This window comes from Miscanthus floridulus, chromosome 9, assembly GCF_019320115.1.
Source record: "Miscanthus floridulus cultivar M001 chromosome 9, ASM1932011v1, whole genome shotgun sequence".
Classification (NCBI taxonomy): domain Eukaryota; kingdom Viridiplantae; phylum Streptophyta; class Magnoliopsida; order Poales; family Poaceae; genus Miscanthus; species Miscanthus floridulus.
The window spans coordinates 59,994,535-60,015,948 of record NC_089588.1 but is presented as its reverse complement, the minus strand read 5'-3'; the positions used below and the strand labels follow the sequence as shown (position 1 = coordinate 60,015,948).

General features: G+C 45.7%; 1 protein-coding gene across 1 annotated transcript; it reads left to right on the top strand.

Annotated features, from left to right (window-relative positions):
- Nucleotides 1–20,832: 20,832 nt before the first annotated feature.
- Nucleotides 20,833–21,135, top strand: LOC136479993 (uncharacterized). The gene has a single exon (XM_066477682.1). It carries the CDS (start codon nucleotides 20,833–20,835, stop codon nucleotides 21,133–21,135), a length of 303 nt encoding a protein of 100 aa, XP_066333779.1.
- Nucleotides 21,136–21,414: the final 279 nt, after the last annotated feature.

Sequence of the window (21,414 nt, the reverse complement as noted above, 5' to 3'; positions counted from 1 at the left end):
CTTTTAACCTTTCTATCAAAGACTTGGGACATGTCTCTCTCGTCCGTTTGTAACCCCTACTACGAACTTTTCAGTGCAAATAACACGAGCAGCGGCCGCAAACTGGACGTAGGGACATTCTACCTGAACCAGTATAAACTTTATGTCTTTGAGCACACCATCAGAGTCCAACACGCAATAAATAGAAATTTATTAGTTGGTATTTACTTGGAACACCGACAACTAGTATCGGTTCCACTTTCATACCGGCTAGGATTCGACGACAAGCAATTGCCTCATATGTGCAGTTGTGTACGAGTTTGATCCGACCCACTGTAACGAAACACGATCGTGTGCGTATGGACGATTATCACTATCTATTTATACTCCTAATAATAAAAAAAACTAACCAGTCCTGACTATCAGTATACCACCCCGTCCGTGTTTCTCCGTGCCAGGAGTCTCGAGGTAACGCTGATAGTAATCCTAATGAATAAATTTCTCCGATCTAATCTGATTTCCTAATAAATAAACATCATGTATTTTTTTCAACGTTTCCGTTTCTGTTTCTGCCTGTTCCGTGGTTGGTCAGATGTTTTTTTTCTTTTTTCTTTTTTTTTCTTTCCTAATATTAAGCGGGAGAGGTAGTCCGTCCGCGGGTGTTTTTAGATTCCGTTTTCACGTGGTTTTGTTTCTTTAGTTTCGTCCATCTTTTTTTTTGTTTTTCTGTTTTGCATCTTTTTTTCTCGGTTTCCTCATATGTTTTTCTTCCGTGTTTTTCCCTTTTTTCTCTCCTATAAAATAATTTTTTTGTCTGCTCTGACTTTTCCTTTCTTTTTGTGGTTTTTGTGTTTTTCAAACTATATAACTCTCATTTTGATTTCTTACAAATGCTTTGATCTCTAGTACTAAATCACCTGGTCGTATTTTTAATGAGTATTTTTAACTTTTTAATAGATATTTTCACCACGAATTTGTTGCATCCATTATATCCTTTCCTCGAGTTACGTTACATTCACGTATCCGCTTCCTAATCCATGTGTTTATCAACGGTTTTATCTTCGTGTCGGGGTAGAGGTAGCTTTGTTCTCCTTCTCTCTCGGGTCCTAGCCTGTTCCACATCTAGAGTCTCATTAGCATGTGCAAATGGATTGACGTAGACCTATGAGAGCCCTCGAGAGGGCGTAGGAGAATAATAACGATGAGGCAAGACAAATGACACATAAAGCATACTGAAATTATGAGGACATGCTGTTAGGAAGAACGATAGTGGAGCAATCGACTGACCCTCACATGATCCAACTACTCCTTGCCGGGCTGACCTCCACTAACTGTTGCGTCGTCGCGTGCACCAATGGCATGGATAGGTCTCCCACGCATGCCACTCTTCTCCATCGTTAAGGACACTCTAATGATTGCACGCTTGCTCAACCGTGGTCATCGGGCCATGCCTATGCCGCGTCCACTCAAGCACCACTAGAGCCATGCCGACACGAGTGTCGTACTGCCCCATCACGTCATTGCACAGTGCTAGCCCATGTCTTTGTCAATGTTTGGCGCACTGACATCCTAGGTTGCCTGATGGTGACAATAGGCGCGCATGTTGTCGTGGCTGTTGTGCCCACGCACGGCTTCGCCATGCCGCCACAATCTTGCCACCAATAATGCATTAAATTATTCTCCCGTTGTAACGCATGACCATATATATTTGCTAGTATAATATTAAAGAAACAAAATTTCTTCACTCATTCTTTTCGTCCGCTCCCAAACTACCAGGGTAATTGAGTGTTTCTTTCGTAGCGATTTTTTTACTTCTCAATCTGTACTAATGCCCTCTGTGTCTTGAATGTGATCTGAACTCATGTCCCACAGTTATACAAGTTAGGTTAACTCACGCCTAGCGATGATGAGTATGAATCCGATCTCAATACATATTGGGTCGCATCCTACGTCGTATGTTACCTGGACTCATGATCTAAGCTCATACAAGTTAAAGCAACTCATAGCTAGCCATGATACGGAGTCCAATTCCATACTTCTATATCTATATCTATATCTATATCTATATCTATATCTATATCTATATCTATATCTATATCTATATCTATATCTATATCTGTATCTGTATCTATATCTATATCTATATCTATACTTAATAATCAAGAGGCAAAATTTTCACCTCTTTTTTGGTTCCATTTTTTTTTTGGTCTGGCCTTCCACCTACTTGTGAGGACGGTGAAAACCCAATTCCTAATCCAAATCTAAATAGGAAAAAAGAGAGTAGAATTTTATTCCTAATAATATTGTTATAAACAACAATTTTCTTTTTTGCCGTAGAGACCAACGAGACTGGCCTTCAAACTACTTGTGAGGATGGTGAAAACCCAATTCCTAATCCAAATCCAAATAGGAAAAAAGAGAGTAGAATTCTATTCTTAATAATATTATTAAAAACAGCAATGTAAGGAACGGAGTCCAATCCAGATGCCTGTTTCCGTAAGCTCGAATTTCTTTTCCCTTCGAGAGCATGTTCTTTTTTCCCTATTTATTGGCTGGTCCCATATAGAGGATAGAGCACACATTCTCTCTTTTTTATATTTTTCTCCCTTTCCCTTATCGTTTCTTGTCCGGTTGGTTCCTCTATTTCTTTGTTACAAACTTTGTTTAGATTTCTCATGATTTTTTTCTTTTTCCATGTTCAAGTAATAATATGAAAATAGAAATAGAAATAGAAATAGAAAGACAAATAACAATATAGTAATAATGAATATATTCAAAAGCACGTTCTTTTTCCTATTTATTGGCTGGTCCCGTATAGAGCAGAGAGCACACGTCCTCTCTTTTTTATATTTTTTGTTCTCCTTTCCCCTATCGTTTCCTGTTTGGTCAGTTCCTATATTTCTTTGTTACAAACTCGTGTTTGGATTTTTCATGATTTTTTTCCTTTTTTCCATGTTCAAGTAATAACTATGAAAATAAAAATAGAAAGATGACTAACAATATTATAATGAACATAAATATACACATCTATATCTATACTATCTAATAATAATGGTACAATTTCAGCCTATTTTTCGTCCATCTATTTTTTGGTCCGTCTCTCTCTAACTACAGGACAATGGAGAGTTTCTTCCGTTCGGACTTATATATATATATATATATATATATATATATATATATATATATATATATATATATAACCGTGCTTATATAAGTTAAAATAGCTCTTGTCTAGCGCGATACGGAGTCTGATTCCAAAACATATTGGGTCTGTGCTCATATGCATTAAACAATTCGCGTCTAGCGATGATACAGAGTCCGATTCAAATATATATATATATATATATATATATATATATATATATATATATATATAAACAAGAGTTTCTTAGTTTTGTTCTTTTTTTATTTCTTTTATCTCCGAGGATGTCTGATTCTTATTCACATGTCATAAAGTTTTCAGTTTTTCCACGTTAGGTCCATGTCGTTTGGGTTTAAGTTTCTTTTTTTCAGGTTTTGTTCCATTATTTTTCCTTGTCTGTTTTTCTTCCACGTTCTACTTCCATTTTTTACCTTTTCTTTTTTCACGTTCGGTCTCTGAATGTTGAATAACGAGTCTTTTTCTTCGTTTGATTTTCTGTATTGTTTCGTTCTAATTTGTTCTGTTGTTTCCATAAAATTAAAAAAATACAAATATAATATTATGGATCTTTTAACTCTTGGTAAAATAATTATTTTTATTATAACCGGTTAAACTTTTGATCTAACTAATCAAACTTTAAATTGAAATATTGACCAATTTGTTGTTTGTCTGGTCTAAATAAGTTTGTCTCTAAACTCACTGCAATCTCAAACAATGGTTACATGTGGCAAACTTAAAAAAAAAAGTCTCCCGTCATATTTGTCATAATCATCAGCAGATATGTTAGTTCTTGATTATGGGCCCATAAAGAAAGTCATATAACTCGATATTTCACTATATCAATGCATATAGATGGTAAATATTTATGTGCTTTGTAACCGGAGGAGAAAAAAAACTATAAAGATTGTATTTTAAATTGGATGCGGACTTAATAGGATATTGTTGTATTATTGCCAATATTAGCTTATATTATAGACGTCATGATCATCGGTTTGAATCTCTACAAAAAAGTAAAATATGAATAGATATATACCATTTTGTCATCTTTTTCATAAATGTAAAATAGTTTTTTTTCTTCCGTTACAATGCATGGGCATATTTTTAGTTAATATAAAGAGCCAAAATTTATGTCGTAATAGTTTTCTTCAGCCTCTTCTATCCAACTCGGTTTGTTCCCCGCGTTACCTGACTCCATCGTGTTTTACCATTTTTTCGGACAGTCCACAGTTCCTTTCATTTTTTTTCGTCTCAATTTTTCCCGAGTCTACCCACGCACTTAACTTGTTGGCCTCGCGCGTTTCACCAGCAGTGCGCCCCACCCGCCTTCACACCCGCTCCTCAAAGTCTGTTATGTCGGCCCTGTGCACTGCACCACGCCCGTGCCTTGTCAGCTCTACGCCCTCACCACGCCACGCAAACCGTGCAGACTCCGAACCCTGCCAGCTATGCATGCGCCAAGAGCTTGGACTCTCTTGGCCACGCCGGCTGCACGCGCCCTGTGCAATGAAGAACCACCTATGGCCCGTGCACGACTATTCTGGTGAAGATGGACAACTAACCTGTGTGTATTGTAAGATGCTTTAAAGGTGTCAATATAATATTGTCGCCGACGGATTCAAAGATGACAGAACTGTGTGAACGTGAGGAAGATGTTAACAACTTAAGAGTGAAAAAATAACCCATTACAATGTATGGGCATTTTTGCTAGTACTATTTATTAGATTTCATTGCAACATATGTGCTTTTGCTAGTAAAAAACAGAAAAGAAAAAGTGGCGGAACAGACGATGGAAAAACCTGCGGAAGAACTCAGAACTACCACAAAAAAAACCCGGACCATGTAAAAACGGAAAAGAAGAAAACAAAAAGAAACGGATCAGAGAAAAAGTGGAACGAACCAAATGAAAAAACGGAAAAGAAGAAAACATAAAAGGCGGCGGATGACAGAAAAAGCGGACCAAACGTATAAAACAGAAAAGAAAAGATGGAAATTAAGAAATTCTTCGTAGTTTAATATTAGGTTAAGATAAAATTAACACGTTTTCTTTTCACTCGATTCGATTCCAAGTACCATGCTTTGATCATTATTTCTGGTTTGTGGATGTAATACATGACTTCAAATTGGTAGGGTATCAAAGTATTTTCGGTTGCGAATCATATGATATCAGATTTGTATAGTATATATTTTTTAAATTTTACTAGCAAATATACACATGCTTTAGCCGACTTATTAAACTTGGAGATTTAAGCAAGATCATGACTAGTTTACGACAACGTTTATATTTGCACTTCTCCTATATTTCAGATACCTAAATTTTAAGATGATTTCAGGCAACACTTTTGTACTACCAATTAATATAAGTGAATTGTCACTTTTGTGATTTGTTATTTGTCTTTGTGTCATAACATATCAAATTTTTGTCCGTATCAGACAATAGAAATAATTATAAATTGTTGAATTGTCTCTGTGTCATATCAGATTTTGTTAGGTTTTTGGTTTTGTCTAATGAGTTTTTTATTCTCGGAACCAAAAATTACGGATTGTGTCTATAGAAATTGCAACATACTAAAACTACAATTTTAGTATAAAATATACGCGATAATTGTCGCTGAAAAAAAAACTAAAATTCAGACACTTGAAATTTAGCAAATCCCTTATGTTTGGTTTAAACTAAATTATAAAATACTAAAGTTAATTTAATCTTTGTGTATTATTAATAATATTAAAACCTATTTATAAATATACAATCAAATAGTTTCCATGCATCATTAGTAATATTAAAATTAAATAATTAGTCACTATTTATGGAAATAAAACTTTTAAATAGATTCATGATACATTGTTCTTTGCGGATATGAACGGATATTCCATATTTTTTTACAAATACAGATCTAGAATCGGATAGAGAAAACCTGAAAAATGAATTATATACATTCATTTAGTATCCACATTAGAAACCGATAAGAATATAGATATCAATATTAAAGTTTTAATTGATACGTATGTTGGATAATTCATATATCTAATTTTCATTTTCCATCCCTATCTGGCCGTGCTTGTTGGCGTCGATTGGCTGCATGACATGGCTGGTTTTGAAGCGTAGCTGCAATGCGGTGTGGGAAGTCCAATTGAGTTGGGTTAGCACTTTGGCAGAGTGGAGCCGGGCCGGCAGCATGTCAGGGCCGTAGAGGAAGCTTGTCGTGGTCTTGATCATAGTGGCAGCAGCAGTTGTTGTGATTGGCTGCGGCCCTGGCCTCTGTCTTGTTCCAATGGGAACCTTAAGCAAGGCCGGCGGTGCCTGCATCAAGGAGCCGGGTCACCGCCATGGTAGGTGCCAATGTCCAAGTTGCCTTAGTGTGAGTCAAAACCAGTGATCACCGAAACCACCCCCAGCTCCAGGACCTCATCCCTGATGTGTACATTGGAGAACTCCAGCAGCACGAACCGCAAACACCATCATCACTGATGTATTGGAGAACTGCAGCAGCACGAAAGGTTGCAAACACCATCAGGTGATGTCGCATGCGACGACCCAGGCACCCTTTGTTGTTGCGCAACCCCTTGTTGAGCACTTTTACGGACTCCATTGCCATCCTTTTTGTTCACTAGACAGTGCAGCTCGTCGTGCTCTATCTAGTTCACGCTTACGTTCTTTTGGACATGTAACAATATTGTCGATGAAATTGGATGTATTTGCAGCACCTATATATTGATAAAAAAGTACGGTTTCAAATAAATTACAGAAGGGCACATATTGCAAGAACATTAATTCCTTATTACATTGTCATGAACGACATTTGGGTTGCCCACTATATTTTTTCTTCTCAAATAGATAACATTAATGAAAAAAAACAATGTACCTGGGTTTAGATCCGGTGATGCATCAGTCAAGTCAATTATGCCACTTTGATCTATACATTTATCGGAGTACACATCTACATATATATAATAACATGATATTAACCTTGGCCCCGGCATCATACAAACACAACAACAAAAATAATTAGTATTAGGAACAAAAGAAATCAAAATGGTACATGTATTATCTTTATCAATTTGCATTAGTTCGTATGAGTTGTTTCGATGTAGCTAGTCACTATCTTCGTAGGCATCATTGTTTTCCGTGGTTGATTCAACTCTAACTAGTACAACATAATTACACAACAAATAAACGAGCCAATGACTGATGCAAGTAGGTGGTATCATTCATACACAGTAAAAAAAACTTTTCTTAATTTGCAAAGTTTTAGTCCATCTGATTTTTCCTAATTTGCACAAAACTTTTAGCTCAATGTATATACATTTACAACATATACATCACTATACATTAAATAAACTAAAAAATGGTAATACTGAATTTAGAAACGGAAAATCAGAATGTGGTGGACCTCTCGACCCAGCAGCTAGTGCAGTTTTCGCCTTTCTCAGAAGATACTTTTCTCTACGTTTTTTTATTTTTTCACGCCTTTCTTCTTGAGCCATTGCTGCATGTCATGCTTTTTCTCTTTCGCTTTTACGCTGCGCACGTTCATCAACTTGCGCTTGTGAATTTGATGGTGTCTGACCAGCTGTTTGTAAATAAGTTGATAGATATTTACTTAATCACTACAAATAATACAAGTGAAAGTGTCTATGGACATGTGTATAAACAATTACCTCCATTGATGGTGTTTGTCAAGTCTACAATGATGTACGACCTTCATTATTTTGTATAGGTTCCATTACGATGAAACTGAACACAAAATTAATCCATAGTTTCAATCAGAAATTAATCTCAGAAAATGGTCGAAGTTAGCAAGCATAATACATATTCAGGCCAGACCACAAGACTTGGTTCCCAAACAAAGCAATTAACAAACTGCACTATTTAAAAATTCAACAGGAAATGCTCTAACCGGTTTAATTATGAACCACGCAGCTATTGAAGTGCTTGAACCGTGACTTGGGTATCTTGCTGGGTTTCAACTAACTGAGATTAATCAGTTCAGAATAGATCAATTCCCTAAGCTTTCTACTATTGCCAGAATCTTGGAGAATGAAAGAGTGAATTAAAAGGCCTTTCAAGATGATAACCATTAGAACATACTGTCAACAAGCATTCTAAAAATACACATGCCTACGATATATAGTGTTTAGTTCTTTAATTTTTTTATGCAAGACCATTAGAATGGCTTGATTGTTTCTACAGCTTGTGAATCTTTTATACAAAAGAAATGAACAAGAAAACACTAATCCACAACGAGCAAGACTCGCAGAAAACGAGAAAAAAATTGAGGATCTAAACAACACCATAGATTTCAAACTTACCCATCCCCAAGCATAGAAAAGCATGGCTGAATCTTTTGTTTTTTTGAGGTGGTTGCAATAGCCGGGGCAGATGAGGTATATTAACAACTACTAATTTGCCAGCGATCACAACTTTGGATTAAAATCAATTTAAGTAGAGAAGACATATTGCAGTCAAATTTGCATATTTTTTTATCTAAAGATATTCGTCTCAGTCATAGCGTTACTTGCTCGTAACTGGATTTTGATAGAAAAAATGGAGGCCTCAACAAAAAAATGAAAGCTGGAGAAGCAACCTGAATACTATAGGGAACGAAACAAAAGGTTGAAACAAGGAAGAAGAGTCAATTTTAGATTGGCATTCAGATGTTCAAAGAGCACTACCAACGATGACTAAGCAACTAACAAAGGATGTACCAAAGACTGAAAACTATTAAAGTCATCTGTAGCAAACAAATTAAATTAATTCAGTGACGATGCAGATGCTACCTGGGTTCTGTTGCCACAGCGGAAAGGTCGAGCTCAACGAACCAAACATACCTGATGAGCTTATGAGCGTTTGGTCAAGTAACGATGCAGATGCTAGGCATTTTTGTAACAACATTAGGTTTTTTAATGGCTATTTCTCCTTCACTACTCTATATTGTCGCCTCGATAGCGCTACTGCAAGCATGAAAAATAGTGGCATATACACCTTTTGTGCACACGGCTAGATCTGTCACAACATAAGCTCATTTGGCGAAGAAGATGGTAAAGAGCCAAGACATCTTGAGCTTTACTTGTACGACGATGATCCAAGTCTTGAGTACTGCTATCGACGATGCTGTGAAGACAAGTGCTAGAAAGACAAGGAAGTCATTGAGAGGCTTATGGCCATCCTTCGTGACAACCCATACTCACAACATCTTAGGAGTGTGGGCTAGGCTGAACACCTCGAGGACTATCGTGTCACACTAAACCTTGACTAGAGACTGGACCAAAGAACATACAAAGTGTTGTTGGCTTCAGAGGTGGCTGCTATTTGGATCGAGGGAAGCGAACTCCTTGGTCAGTTCTAGAATAGTGTTGTCCTGCATGGGAAAGATAGAAGCAGACACGACATTCGCTCATATCATGGATGTTATGATGCTCTTTCATACCCTCTATTCTTCCCTAAGGGTGAGGTTGGGTGGCACATGGATATTCTGAAGAAAGGAGTTAGTATGGAAGAAATCATTGTGTACTGTGCCCTATAGAAGGCTCGTAATGTACAAATAACTCTAATTCATGGCTATTTTTTGAAGACTCCCCTGGTAGATTATGCGTCAGGTTCATAAACCCAGGGTCCCCGATGGGCCCGCTTCCCAGCGAAAAGCTTGGCCCAGTAGATGGCATTACAACAACATGCGACTCCTAGGCCAGCCTAGATACCAAACGATAGGCCGGAAGAGCGATCCAGTATCCAACCGGAAGGCCTGGCCAAGGAGGGGACGACGCTCGCTTCGGACTCTGACCCTCTTTTCCGATCGAGAATACGTCGAACCTCTGCTTACAGCTCTTCTACGATCGGCACGGTCAGAGCCAACTAGGAATGACCGACCGAGGACGCCCGCTCAGTGAGGACCCAAGAATCAGGCAGAGCAGATAAGGCAAGGTGCTCAAGTCAACCGTAATACCGAGGACCGTACCCTGCACGTCTGCAAGACGGTACCGCCAGGACAAGCCAGAAGGATGCTCTACAACCTTCTAGGTATGCCAGAACCCAAATAGTGTTATGGGCGCCGACATTTGCCTTACAGTGTTGTGGGTGCCGTCATTTGCCATACCAGGCGAACACTATAAAACCTGCCACATGCGTCTAACATAAATAGTATTGTGGGCGCCAACAACCATCTTGTACCCGAAAGTGTGGGCAACAAGACTTAATAGCATACGCACACACACACACACACACACACACACACACACACACACACACTCTCACTCACTTGTAAGGCCATCCCCTTTACCTATAAAATGGGATGCGCTCTCTCCCAACAAAGGACGGTCATTCCAACTCTCTCTATGCTAGCTTCAGACATTCTGAGCACTCGAACAGCTCCACGACTCTAGAACTCTAAAGCTACATAGAGTATACGTTCTCATACTTAGCGCACATTGGAGCTCCCATCACTCTAACCCTTCGGTTCAGAGGCCGACCGGACCTTCGACACCCCCTTCTTATTCCCATTCATTTATAACCCCACAACAAACTTTGAGCACCTAGGCTCAGGAATAAAGTCACCGATCGACTGGAACTGGACGTAGGGCATATTGCCTGAACCAGTATAAACCTTGTGTCATTGAGTGCTAGGCCACATCCAATCACAACGCATGGCAAAACTACAAATATTTACCTATTGGTCACTTTTTGCACCGATAGTTGGTGTCGTCCGTGGGGAGGACGCCGTGCGTTCACACTTTTGGTCATCGGATGACCCACCTTTCCACCATCTTCATCATGATGGGCTCAAGCGATACGATTCGCTTCGGCTTGCTAGAATTTCCCATGCACCCACCTATTGGGATGTGGTTCCTCCCATCTTCGAGCCATTCCAGACCTTCCTCTTTGGAAGCCTAGACTTTGTCGCCGATAGGCTCGGCGTGCTTCGCCTCCTGAGGAGGCACTTGTCCTGGTGCCCATTGGAGGAGGAGTGCCCTCCGTCGGCTCCGGGCCAATCGATGACCTCAACGATGAGACACCTTTGCTTCATCCTGAGCCCACGCTGGGCTCAAACCCCACTGTGAGTAACGTACATATTGTTCTTTACTCGCTATTTAATATCTTCCGCCAACTCTCCGGGGGGACCCCGTTATCCCCACTGCAACCGCCATGTGACCGGTTCCCCTACGGCCTCGCGTCCCCTACGGACGCATACACGTGGGGGCTCTGAAAGATGCTGACGCCGCCCCCTCTCACATCCAAATTCGTGGGGATGGCGGGCTACGCTCCCGCCTCTTTCCATGACCTCATGGATGATGAGGTTGAAAGCGACGGATCCAGCATCGGTGACTTCATGGCACCTCGCCACCCTCTATCCCGGGAGTGTGCTATGGTGGATGCTCCGGGGCAGCCGCTGATGGTAGCGGAGTCTCTATAGACTCACACCCCTCCGGACCCTCGTGCGGAGGCCCCTGTGCATGTGTAGGAGCACGACGAGGAGTTACAACAAAGGCATCAGAGCCAGTTACCACCTGCACCGGTGTGCTCGGCGCAGCACGCTACGCCACGCGCGCATAACCCGGCGAGCGGTGCCTAGGGTCGTGCCCGTTAGGTCCAGCGCAACATCCTGGATGGAGGAAACGATCCCCCACAGTTTGCTCGGGCTGGCCAGAACATCACCACTGCGGCAATGGTTCTGCGCGGCCTTCCCGAGCCTATCGCCCCATAGGAGCAGACGATCCACCAGAACCTTTGGGCGCTGGTGGAAACCGCCGCCGTTCAACATGCGGAGAGCACCGCATCGCGACACTGGCTCATGACCTCTTTCCCCACCAGGGAATGGGGGCGCACTAGTCAAATCGCTCCATCCGCTCACCACTACAGTCACCGGGCGTGGAATAGGAGACCATAGCTACGCCAAGGCCTGACCGGGCGCCCGCTCCACACCAACCACCTATGCCTGAATGGCTCAGGCTGAACCGTGATGCTCGCAGTGTCATCAACAATCAGCGTCAAGCCTGGCGTGACGATGACGTCCATCAAGGGGCGGTGAGAGCAGGCGGCACGGGCCCCGGCCGAACCATCGAGGGGAGTGGGGACATGCACCCCAAGCATGGTCGCTGACCAGATGACTGAAGCCCTAGCCCAGATGGCCTGGGACCACGGGCCTTTGGCTGTCACATCTAGAAAGCACTGTTCCCACAGCGCTTCTGGCCACCCGCCAACATCACCAAATACACCAGGGAAATGAATCCTGGCATATAGCTCGAAGACTTTCAACTCACCTACCGAGCCAGAGGGGTGGATGATGACCACTTCATCATTCAATACCTCCCCATCTGTGTGGGGGAGCATGTTTGAGCATGGCTTGAATTCCTCCCGCCTGACAGCATCCACGACTAGGTGGATCTCAAAAGGATCTTCATCGAGAATTTCTAGGGGATGTATGTCCATCCTAGGAATTCCTAGGACCTCAAGAGTGGCCAGCAGGAGCCTAATGAGTCCATACGAGATTACATCCGTAGGTTCTCAAAATGATGCAACTCCCTTTCTAATGTCGTTGACGCGGACATCATCAGCGTGTTCCTCTTTGGGACAACCTATGAGTCCTTGATCCACAAGCTCGGCTGTCTGAAGCCCCGTATCACCCGCGACTTGCTCGATATCGCTATGAACCATGCCTCTGGTGAGGAGGCGGTCGGAGCGGTATTTAGCGGAGGCCGGGACAAGGGCAAGGCCAAGCGTGAGGACCAAGGCGAGGGCCCCTCCATGCAAAGGATCAAAAAGAACAAGGGGGATTGGCGCTGATCGGCCAACTCTGCTTTGGTCGTCGTGGCCGATCGTGTGGGCAAGCAACCCTAGCAGGGTCAACCCGACCACTTCGATAAGCTCATGGAGAGCCCATGCACCAACCATGCCTACCCCATTAGGAACCTCTACAAGGACTGCAAACTCCTCAAGCGCTTTCTATGATAGGCCAATGGGCCAAAGGAAGGAAAGGGCAAAGAGGCAGCGGCCAAGAAAGGAGGCGCGATAGGCAAGGATGATGATGGCTTTCCTGATCCTAAGGAATGCCTCATGATCTTTGGGGGATCTGATGCCATCTACTCCAAGCGCCAGCACAAGGTGCGCTACAGAGAGGCATGCGTCGCCTCTCTCCTTACCTGGTTAGAATCTCCAATAACTTTTGATTAGAGGGACCATCCTTCCCACGTCGCTAGACAGGGTCGCTACCCACTCGTTGTCGACCCCATTGTCCACAAGAAGCACCTCACCAAGGTGCTGATGGATAGAGGCAGCGGCCTCAACATTCTCTATGTCGACACCCTCAATGCCATGCGCATCCCTTGGTCGGAACTCCACCCAGTGAGCTCTCCCTTCCATGGTGTGATCTTGGGGACGCAGGCATACCCGCTCGGATAGATCGACCTACCCATCATGTTTGGTGACCAAGCCAACTTCCGCTCGGAGGTCCTCACCTTCGAGGTGGTGAACTTCCTAGGGTCCTACCATGCCATCTTGGGGCAGCCATGCTATGCCAAGTTCATGGCAATCCCCAACTACACCTAACTCAAGTTGAAGATGCCAAGACTGAATGGTGTCATCACTGTGGGTAGCACCTTTTCACACGCCTACACGTGCGACCATGAGCATTACGAGCTCGCCACTGCCGTCATCAACTCAGCCAAGCTCCCTCAGCTAAGAAATTTTTCGACTCTAGCAGTCCCAGACAGCAACAAGCCAACCTCCTCGACTGCCTTCCACCGAATCGAGGAAACTAAGGCGGTGGGGATCGACCCCACTGACCCAACCAAGATGGTGCGGATCAGGGCCAAGCTCCTAGCCAAATAGGAATGCGATTTCATTGACTTTCTATGCGCCAATCATGATGTCTTCGCATGGAAACCTTCTGACATGCTAGGCATACCACGGGAGGTCGCCGAGCACGCATTATGCCTCGTCCCAGGCTCAAAGCCCGCGCAAGCAATGCCTGTGTTGCTTTAATGGTGACAGGCGCAGGGCCATAGGCGAGGAGATCGCCAAGCTCTTGGTAGCTGGATTCATCAAGGAGGAATACCACTCTGACTGGCTAGCCAATCCTGTTCTTGTTAAAAAGAAGACCGGGAAATGGAGAATGTGCGTTGATTTTACTGGCCTCAACAAGGCATGTCTGAAGGACCATTGTCCTTTGCCACACATAGACCATATAGTTGACTCCACCTCAGGATGCGAAATCCTCTCCTTTCTAGATGCCTACTCAGGCTACCACCAGATCGCGATGAAAGAGTCCGACCAGCTCGCAACTTCATTCATCACACCATATGGTTCGTACTGCTACGTAACCATGCCTTTCAGTCTGAAGAATGCTGGTGCCACCTATCAACGGTGCATGTAGCAATGCTTCACCGACCAAATCAACCCGCTCAACCAGCCTGACCAAGTCGAACGGCCAAAACCAACAATCACCGTCTATGTAGATGACATAGTGGTCAAAATGGCTCAAGCTTGCGACCTGATCACAAACTTGGCCACAACGTTTGCAATCCTCCGAAGGTTCAACATCAAATTGAATCCCAAAAAATGTGTCTTCGGGGTTCTGAAGGGGAAGCTGCTTGGATACATCATGTCTGAATGCGGCATCGAGCCCAACCTCAAAAAAAATCACAGCCATCTCTAACATGGGCCCTATACGCAACATCAAGGGTGTATAAAGGCTCACCGGATATTTGGCCACCCTAAGCTAGTTCATCTCCTGGCTAGGCAAACGTGGGATGCCTCTCTATAAACTTCTCAAAAAGATAGACGCGTTCATCTAGATTGAGGAAGCACATCATGCTTTGGAAAGCCTCAAAGCATCATTGACGTTGGCCCCAATCTTCGTCGCTCCTAAACGGGGAGAACCCCTCCTCCTCTATATTGTGGCAAGCAACCACATGGTGAGCTCCGCCCTAGTCGTTGAAAGGGAGGAGCCGGGACACCACCTGAAGGTCTAGCGACCCATATACTTCGTTGGTGAGGTACTCACCAACGCCAAGGTTTGGTACCCCTAGGTGCAAAAACTTCTATACGCCATGCTGATGGTGACCCAGAAGCTCCTGCACTACTTCATCGACCACGAGGTCATGGTCATCACTTCATTCCCGCTAGGAGACATCATCCGCAACCGTGACGCCATGGGATGGATCTCCAAGTGGACACTCAAACTAATGGGCCATGACATCAGGTATATCCCCTGCACCGCTATTAAGTATCAAGCTCTCGTGGACTTTATCGCTGAATGGACGGAGGTCTAGCTCCTGACCCCAGACATCAGCCATGAGTACTGGACGATGTACTTCAATGGGTCTGTGATGGCACCCGGCTCAGAGGCTGGAGTGGTTCTGATCTCCCCGAATAGGAGCAGGCTCCGCTATGTGATCCGTCTCCATTTTTTGGCCTCAAACAATGCCATGGAATATAAGGCCCTCATCAATGGACTACACATCGGTGCTTTGTGGTTGTACGTCCATGGTGACTCGGAGTTGGTCATCGACCAAGTCATGAAGGAGTCCTCTTTCAAAAGCCCCCTCATGGCAGCATACTGCCAAGAGGTGCGCAAGCTCGAGGACAAATTCTAGGGGATCAAACTACATCATGTCCCCCAAAAGGACAACGATGTAGCTGATTTTCTCACAAAATTGGCTGCTAGGCGGGTTCCATCTCCAGATGGGTTTTCATTAATGACCTTCACAAGCCGTCTGCCCGCATCCTAGAAGGTCTGATCTAGACATGCTCTGACACCAACCTGGCACTCAGGGGCTCCGACCTTGGTGCCTCCATGATGACATCACCCACCGATGTCGCCGTGGTAGCACTCGATCAAACTGACTGAAGAGCACCGCTACTCGCCTACCTCCTCGAGGAGATTCTCCCACCAGAATGGACTAAAGCACGACAAATCACTCGACGCGGCAAGACATTCATCACATTCGGTAACAAACTTTACAAGCAAAGTCCATCGGGGGTACTCATGAAGTGCATCCCTACTAACCAGGGGAAATAGCTCCTCCTCGAGGTCCATGCCAGAATCTATGGACATCACGTGGCCCTAAGGTCACTGGTCAAAAAAGCCTTTCACCAAAGTTTTTACTGGCCCACTACGCTGCGAGAGGCAGAGGAGGTCTTCCGTAGGTGTGAGGGATGCCAGTTCTACGCTCGACAAACTCATTGGCCAGCGCAGGAACTTTAAACCATCCCCATCACCTAGCCATTCGTGGTCTGGGGCCTCGACATGGTTGGACCCCTCAAAAAGAGCTCGAGTGGCTTCACTCACCTACTCATAGTGGTGGACAAATTCACCAAGTGGATAGAGGCGAAGCCCATCACCAACATTCGCTTGGAAGAGGAGGTCAAGTTCTTCCTTGACATCATCTATCATTTTGGTGTTCCTAACTATATCATCACTAACCATGGAACTAACTTCACTAGGAAGAAGTTCCTGGACTTTTGTGATGGATATGGCATCAGGATCGATTGGTCCTTGGTCGGACATCTGCATACTAACGGTCAGGTCGAGTGGGCCAATGGCATGGTCCTCCAAAGAATTAAGCCACACATCTTTGACCGACTCAATAAGTATGCCGAGCGATGGGTTGCAGAGGTCCCAGTGATCCTCTAGAGCCTGAGAACGACCTTGAACCGATCCACAGGGTTCACACCTTTCTTCCTGGCCTACGAAGTTGAAGCAGTGTTGCCCTCCGACCTCGACCACGGTGCCCCAAGAGTGAAGGCCTTCGACCGAGACCAAGCCGTAGAGGCTCAGCAGGATGTGGTTGACCTACTCGAGGAGGCTCATGAGATGACCGTCATCTGCTCCGTTCACTACCAGCAAACTCTCCGCAGGTACCATGAAAGAAAAATCAGGGGGAGGATCCTCGAGGTCAGTGATCTTGTGCTCCGAAGAACCCAATCAACCATGGAGAAACATAAACTCTCTCCACCATGGGAAGGAGCCTATACGGTGACCGAGGTGATCCAACCGAGCACCTACTGGCTGAAGGACGACAACGACAATGTTCTCACCAACACATGGAATGTCGAACAGTTACATCATTTCTTCCCCTAAAGCCCGGTCTTACCATTTTCTTTCATTCAATGTTTGCTCCTATAAGCACCCTAGCTCAAGCACTCTTGGCCTGAGTCACTGGGGGCTCCATGAGGGTGCGATACCACCTCTCTTTTTTACTATCATATGGTAATACTTTTCACCCAAATGAAAGGGTAGTCCATTCCTTTAATTACCCTACGTAACTTATGTTTTAAACTCCCAACCGATCACAACCCACCATGACCTATGGTTATGAGCAGCTGAGCCTCGCGGGCCATGCCCAGGTTCTTAAGGTAGTAGCCTATAGGTCAAACAGGCAGGTGCAAAGAAGAAAGGATAAAAAAACAAAGCTATGCTAGGGAAAAAACAAGGACGGATGGGACAAGCTTCCCCTTATGAGTAATTCCATCACAAAATGAAATTGAAGTATTCACGAATGTAAAAAATAGTTCACACGGGGGCTCCCCCATGAACTTATCTTTTTACATATACTGACTGTTTCTGCTCTAAATTCTATTATGGCCACCCGATGACATCGGTTGATGGCACGATCGATGAGGATAAGGGCAGCTCACTTTCCTACAGGACGATGTTCAGCTAGGTTAGAGGCAGGATGACGCTCGCTCCCGACTCAGTCCCCACTCCTTCCGTAGGCTGGAGGACATCTTCCTGGCGCACGCCTTCAGCCACGCTCGAACAGTGAGCCTACATCACCCACTGCATGGAGACTTGCTCGTTAACCATCTATGCATATGGCACCAAGCTCTCCCCAAGTGCATGGATTGCATCCGTGCTTTAGCCATCGACGTACCCTCTGCAGATGGCATCGAAGTCCAGATTCAGGTGGTGCATCGCCACTGAGGTCAGCACCCCCGACGTCCCGTAGAATTGGACGTAGGGACGTTCTGCCCAAACCAATATAAACCTTGTATATTTTAGCACACCATCCGGGCCCAACGCGTAATAAATACAAATTTACTAGTTGGTGTTTACTCGAAACACCAACAGTTGGCATGCCGGGTATGGGACCTTTGCGCGTTCCGACGTCAACACCAGGCCACGGATGGCTAGCCATAGAATCAGCTGGGTCCCGGGCACACATGTGTGCTTTGGGGACCTAGACTTCATCATCACGGTCGGAGGAGAGTTGGCATTGGCTCACGCCACCATCCAACCTCTCCCCTCCATCGGCCTCAACTATGAGAGGCTTGAGCGCTGGCTTGGTGTCTCCCTGGGGCCCCAACCATCCAGTGAGGACCAACGCTATCTCACCTTCTCCGACGCCAATGACATCACATGGCTCGCTGGAGGAGAACCTCTTTTTTTGGAACACCGCATACTAAGCGCCCCGACAGTGCTTCCGTTCGGTGTCCGCAAGCTACGATGACCGTTAGCCACCTTGTGGCACGACGCATGATCTCATCCACCGCGAACAATGAGTTCGTAGGAGTGATCGAACACATCACAGAATCTCTCCACAACCTCCTCATAGAGGAGCCAGGGTCACCCTCTGGCTCTGACTCTAGTAGGGGGAGCCATCACCGCTCTCATAAATTCTTCATGATGGGTACCCCCGAGGGACACGTCGAAAGCATCTCCAAGGGGGAGGCTACCCCGGTGAACAACCTCGGTGATGAGGCTAAGGGGGAGACAGTGGCCCCACCTCATATGGGGGTGGAGCAGCTGAAAGCCCAACACCGAGGGATCAAGGAAGCGTGACTCCAGCTTGAGCAGGAATGCACAGAGCTTGATCGGGAGATCGAGCATCAAGGAGACGGTGGGCGTGCACATGCCATGGCCCACGACGTGAATTAGAGGATCATCGTCGATGATGAAGCCCTCCCTCACTTTGCCCGGGCAAGCCAGAACATCACCGCTACAGCGGCCTTGCTCCATGGCCTTCTAGAGGCCGCGATGCCCGAGGATCGTCGGGCCCATGATGAGATTCACATGCTACTCGAGCGTGTGGCGGCGTAGCAGGCTGAGACCTCATTGTCTCGATGACGTGAGCTTGACATCAGCCATCATACACCCTTGGAGTGCCCCCATAGGGACGCGTCGGTCCACCAGGCGCCATAGGGTGGTAGGCAGCACGCCGCGGTCCCGGTGAATCAGCGTCTTGGCTGTAACCGCAACACACGCAACACTCTCGATGCTCGCAGACATACCCACGATGATCCAAGAGAGGGAGCCAGCCGCTACTATCATCCTCGTCGCGGTGGACGCTATGACAACTATGAGGACTAGAGCCCGAGCCCTGGCCTACCAGGCCCTCAGGCCTTCGGCCGGCACATCCTCAACGCTACCTTCCCACCAAGGTACCAATCACCAACCAACATCCCGAAGTACTATAGGGAAACAAACCCTAGACTATGGCTCAAAGACTATCGACTTGCCTGCCAAGCCAGTGGTGCGGATAATGATGACTTCATTATCCGCAACCTTCCACTGTTCTTGGCTGATTCGACATGAGCGTGGTTGGAACACTTACCGTCCAACAGAATCCAGAGTTAGGCGGACCTGAAGGAGATATTTTAGGGGAACTTATAGGGCACATATGAGCGCCCTAGAACCCATGGGACCTCAAAAACTACCGACAGAAGGCCGGTGAAACCCTCCGTGGGTACATCTAGTGCTTTTCCCAACAGTGCAACAAGCTACCTAATGTCGCCGATGCCAATGTTATAGGAGCTTTCCTATCCGAGACTACCTGCGAGTCTTTGGTTCATAAGCTGGGACGCAAGGGCCTGCGAACCACCAAAGAACTCCTAGACATTGCCACCAACCATGCCTCAGGAGAAGAGGCGGTCAGAGCGATCTTCAATCATCTCGATGGCAAGGCAAGGCAGGACGAGGGCGTCGGTGAAGGCGCCTCCAATAGTTCTGCCAAAAGGAAGAACAAGAAGCAACAGTGCGAGGACTCGCTCGTGGCCACTGCTGATCGCAAAGGTGGTCGGAAGCTCACAGAGGGCACTCCAAACCATTTTGAGAAATTGCTCAAGGGGCCATGCCCAAACCATGCCTTCCTGGTTAAGCATCTATACAAGGACCGCAACCTAATGAGGTGGTTCTTGTCTAGAGGCTCCAACAAAGGGGAGCAAAGCAAGGACCTTGACCCTACCATGGACGACACTGAGGGGAAGGACGGCGGCTTTCTGACACTAGATGGTTGCCTCATGATCTTCGGAGGATTAGCGGCCTATGACTCCAAACGTCGTTAGAACGTCGCGTGCCACGAGGTCTATACGACCGAACCGACCACACCTGCCTTCCTCCAGTGGTCCAAGTCTGCCATAACCTTCGATCGAACCGACCACCCAGAGAGCATCCTACATCCAAGGAGATATCCGCTCATGGTCGACCCAATCGTTGGTACAAAGCAGCTCACCAAAATACTGATGGTGGAGGCAGCGGCCTCAACATCATGTATGCCAAGATGCTCGATGAAATTGGCATCGACCAGACACGCGTCCGCCCAACCGGAGCACCATTCCATGGCATCGTGCTCGAAAAGCAGGCCATGCCACTTGGGCAGATCGATCAGCCCATTACCTTTGGGGGTCCGTCCAATTATAGGATGGAAACCTCACCTTCGAGGTGGTTGGGTTCCCTAAAACCTACCACGCCATCCTGGGATGTCCATGCTACAGAAAGTTCATGGCCATCCCCAACTATACATACCTCAAGCTAAAGATACCAGGCCCCGACGAGGTCATCACCGTTGGCACCTCCTTCCAGCGCGCCTATGAGTGCGAGGTCGAGTGCTGTGGTCACGCCACAGCAATCGTCGCCTCTGGAGAGCTCGGTGCCATCAAGAAGGAGGTTCCCAAAGAAGCACTCGACGCCAAGAAGTTGACCAAGTCTTTCAAGCCTATGGAAGGCTCTCAAGAGGTCCTCATAGATCCCGACAACCCCGATGGCAAGGTGGTGCGCATTGACACCACGCTTTCCTCTAAATAGGAAAACGCGCTCGTCGACTTTCTCCGCGCCAACAAAAACATCTTTGCGTGGAAACCCTCAGACATGATAGGCATCCTAATGGAATTTGTCAAGCACACCTTGAAGATCCATTCAGGCTCCAAGTTGGTGAAACAGCGCCTGCGTCGCTTTGATGAGGGGAAACACAGGACCATCGGCGAAGAGATCACAAAGCTCTTGGCGGCTGGATTCATCAAGGAAGTGCACCATCCAGAGTGGTTGGCCAATCCTGTTCTTGTACGAAAAAAGAATGGGAAATGG

Excerpts from the sequence above, each read along its gene's own strand:
- LOC136479993 (XM_066477682.1), top strand. The coding sequence starts at position 20,833 with ATGGCCATCCCCAACTATACATACCTCAAGCTAAAGATACCAGGCCCC.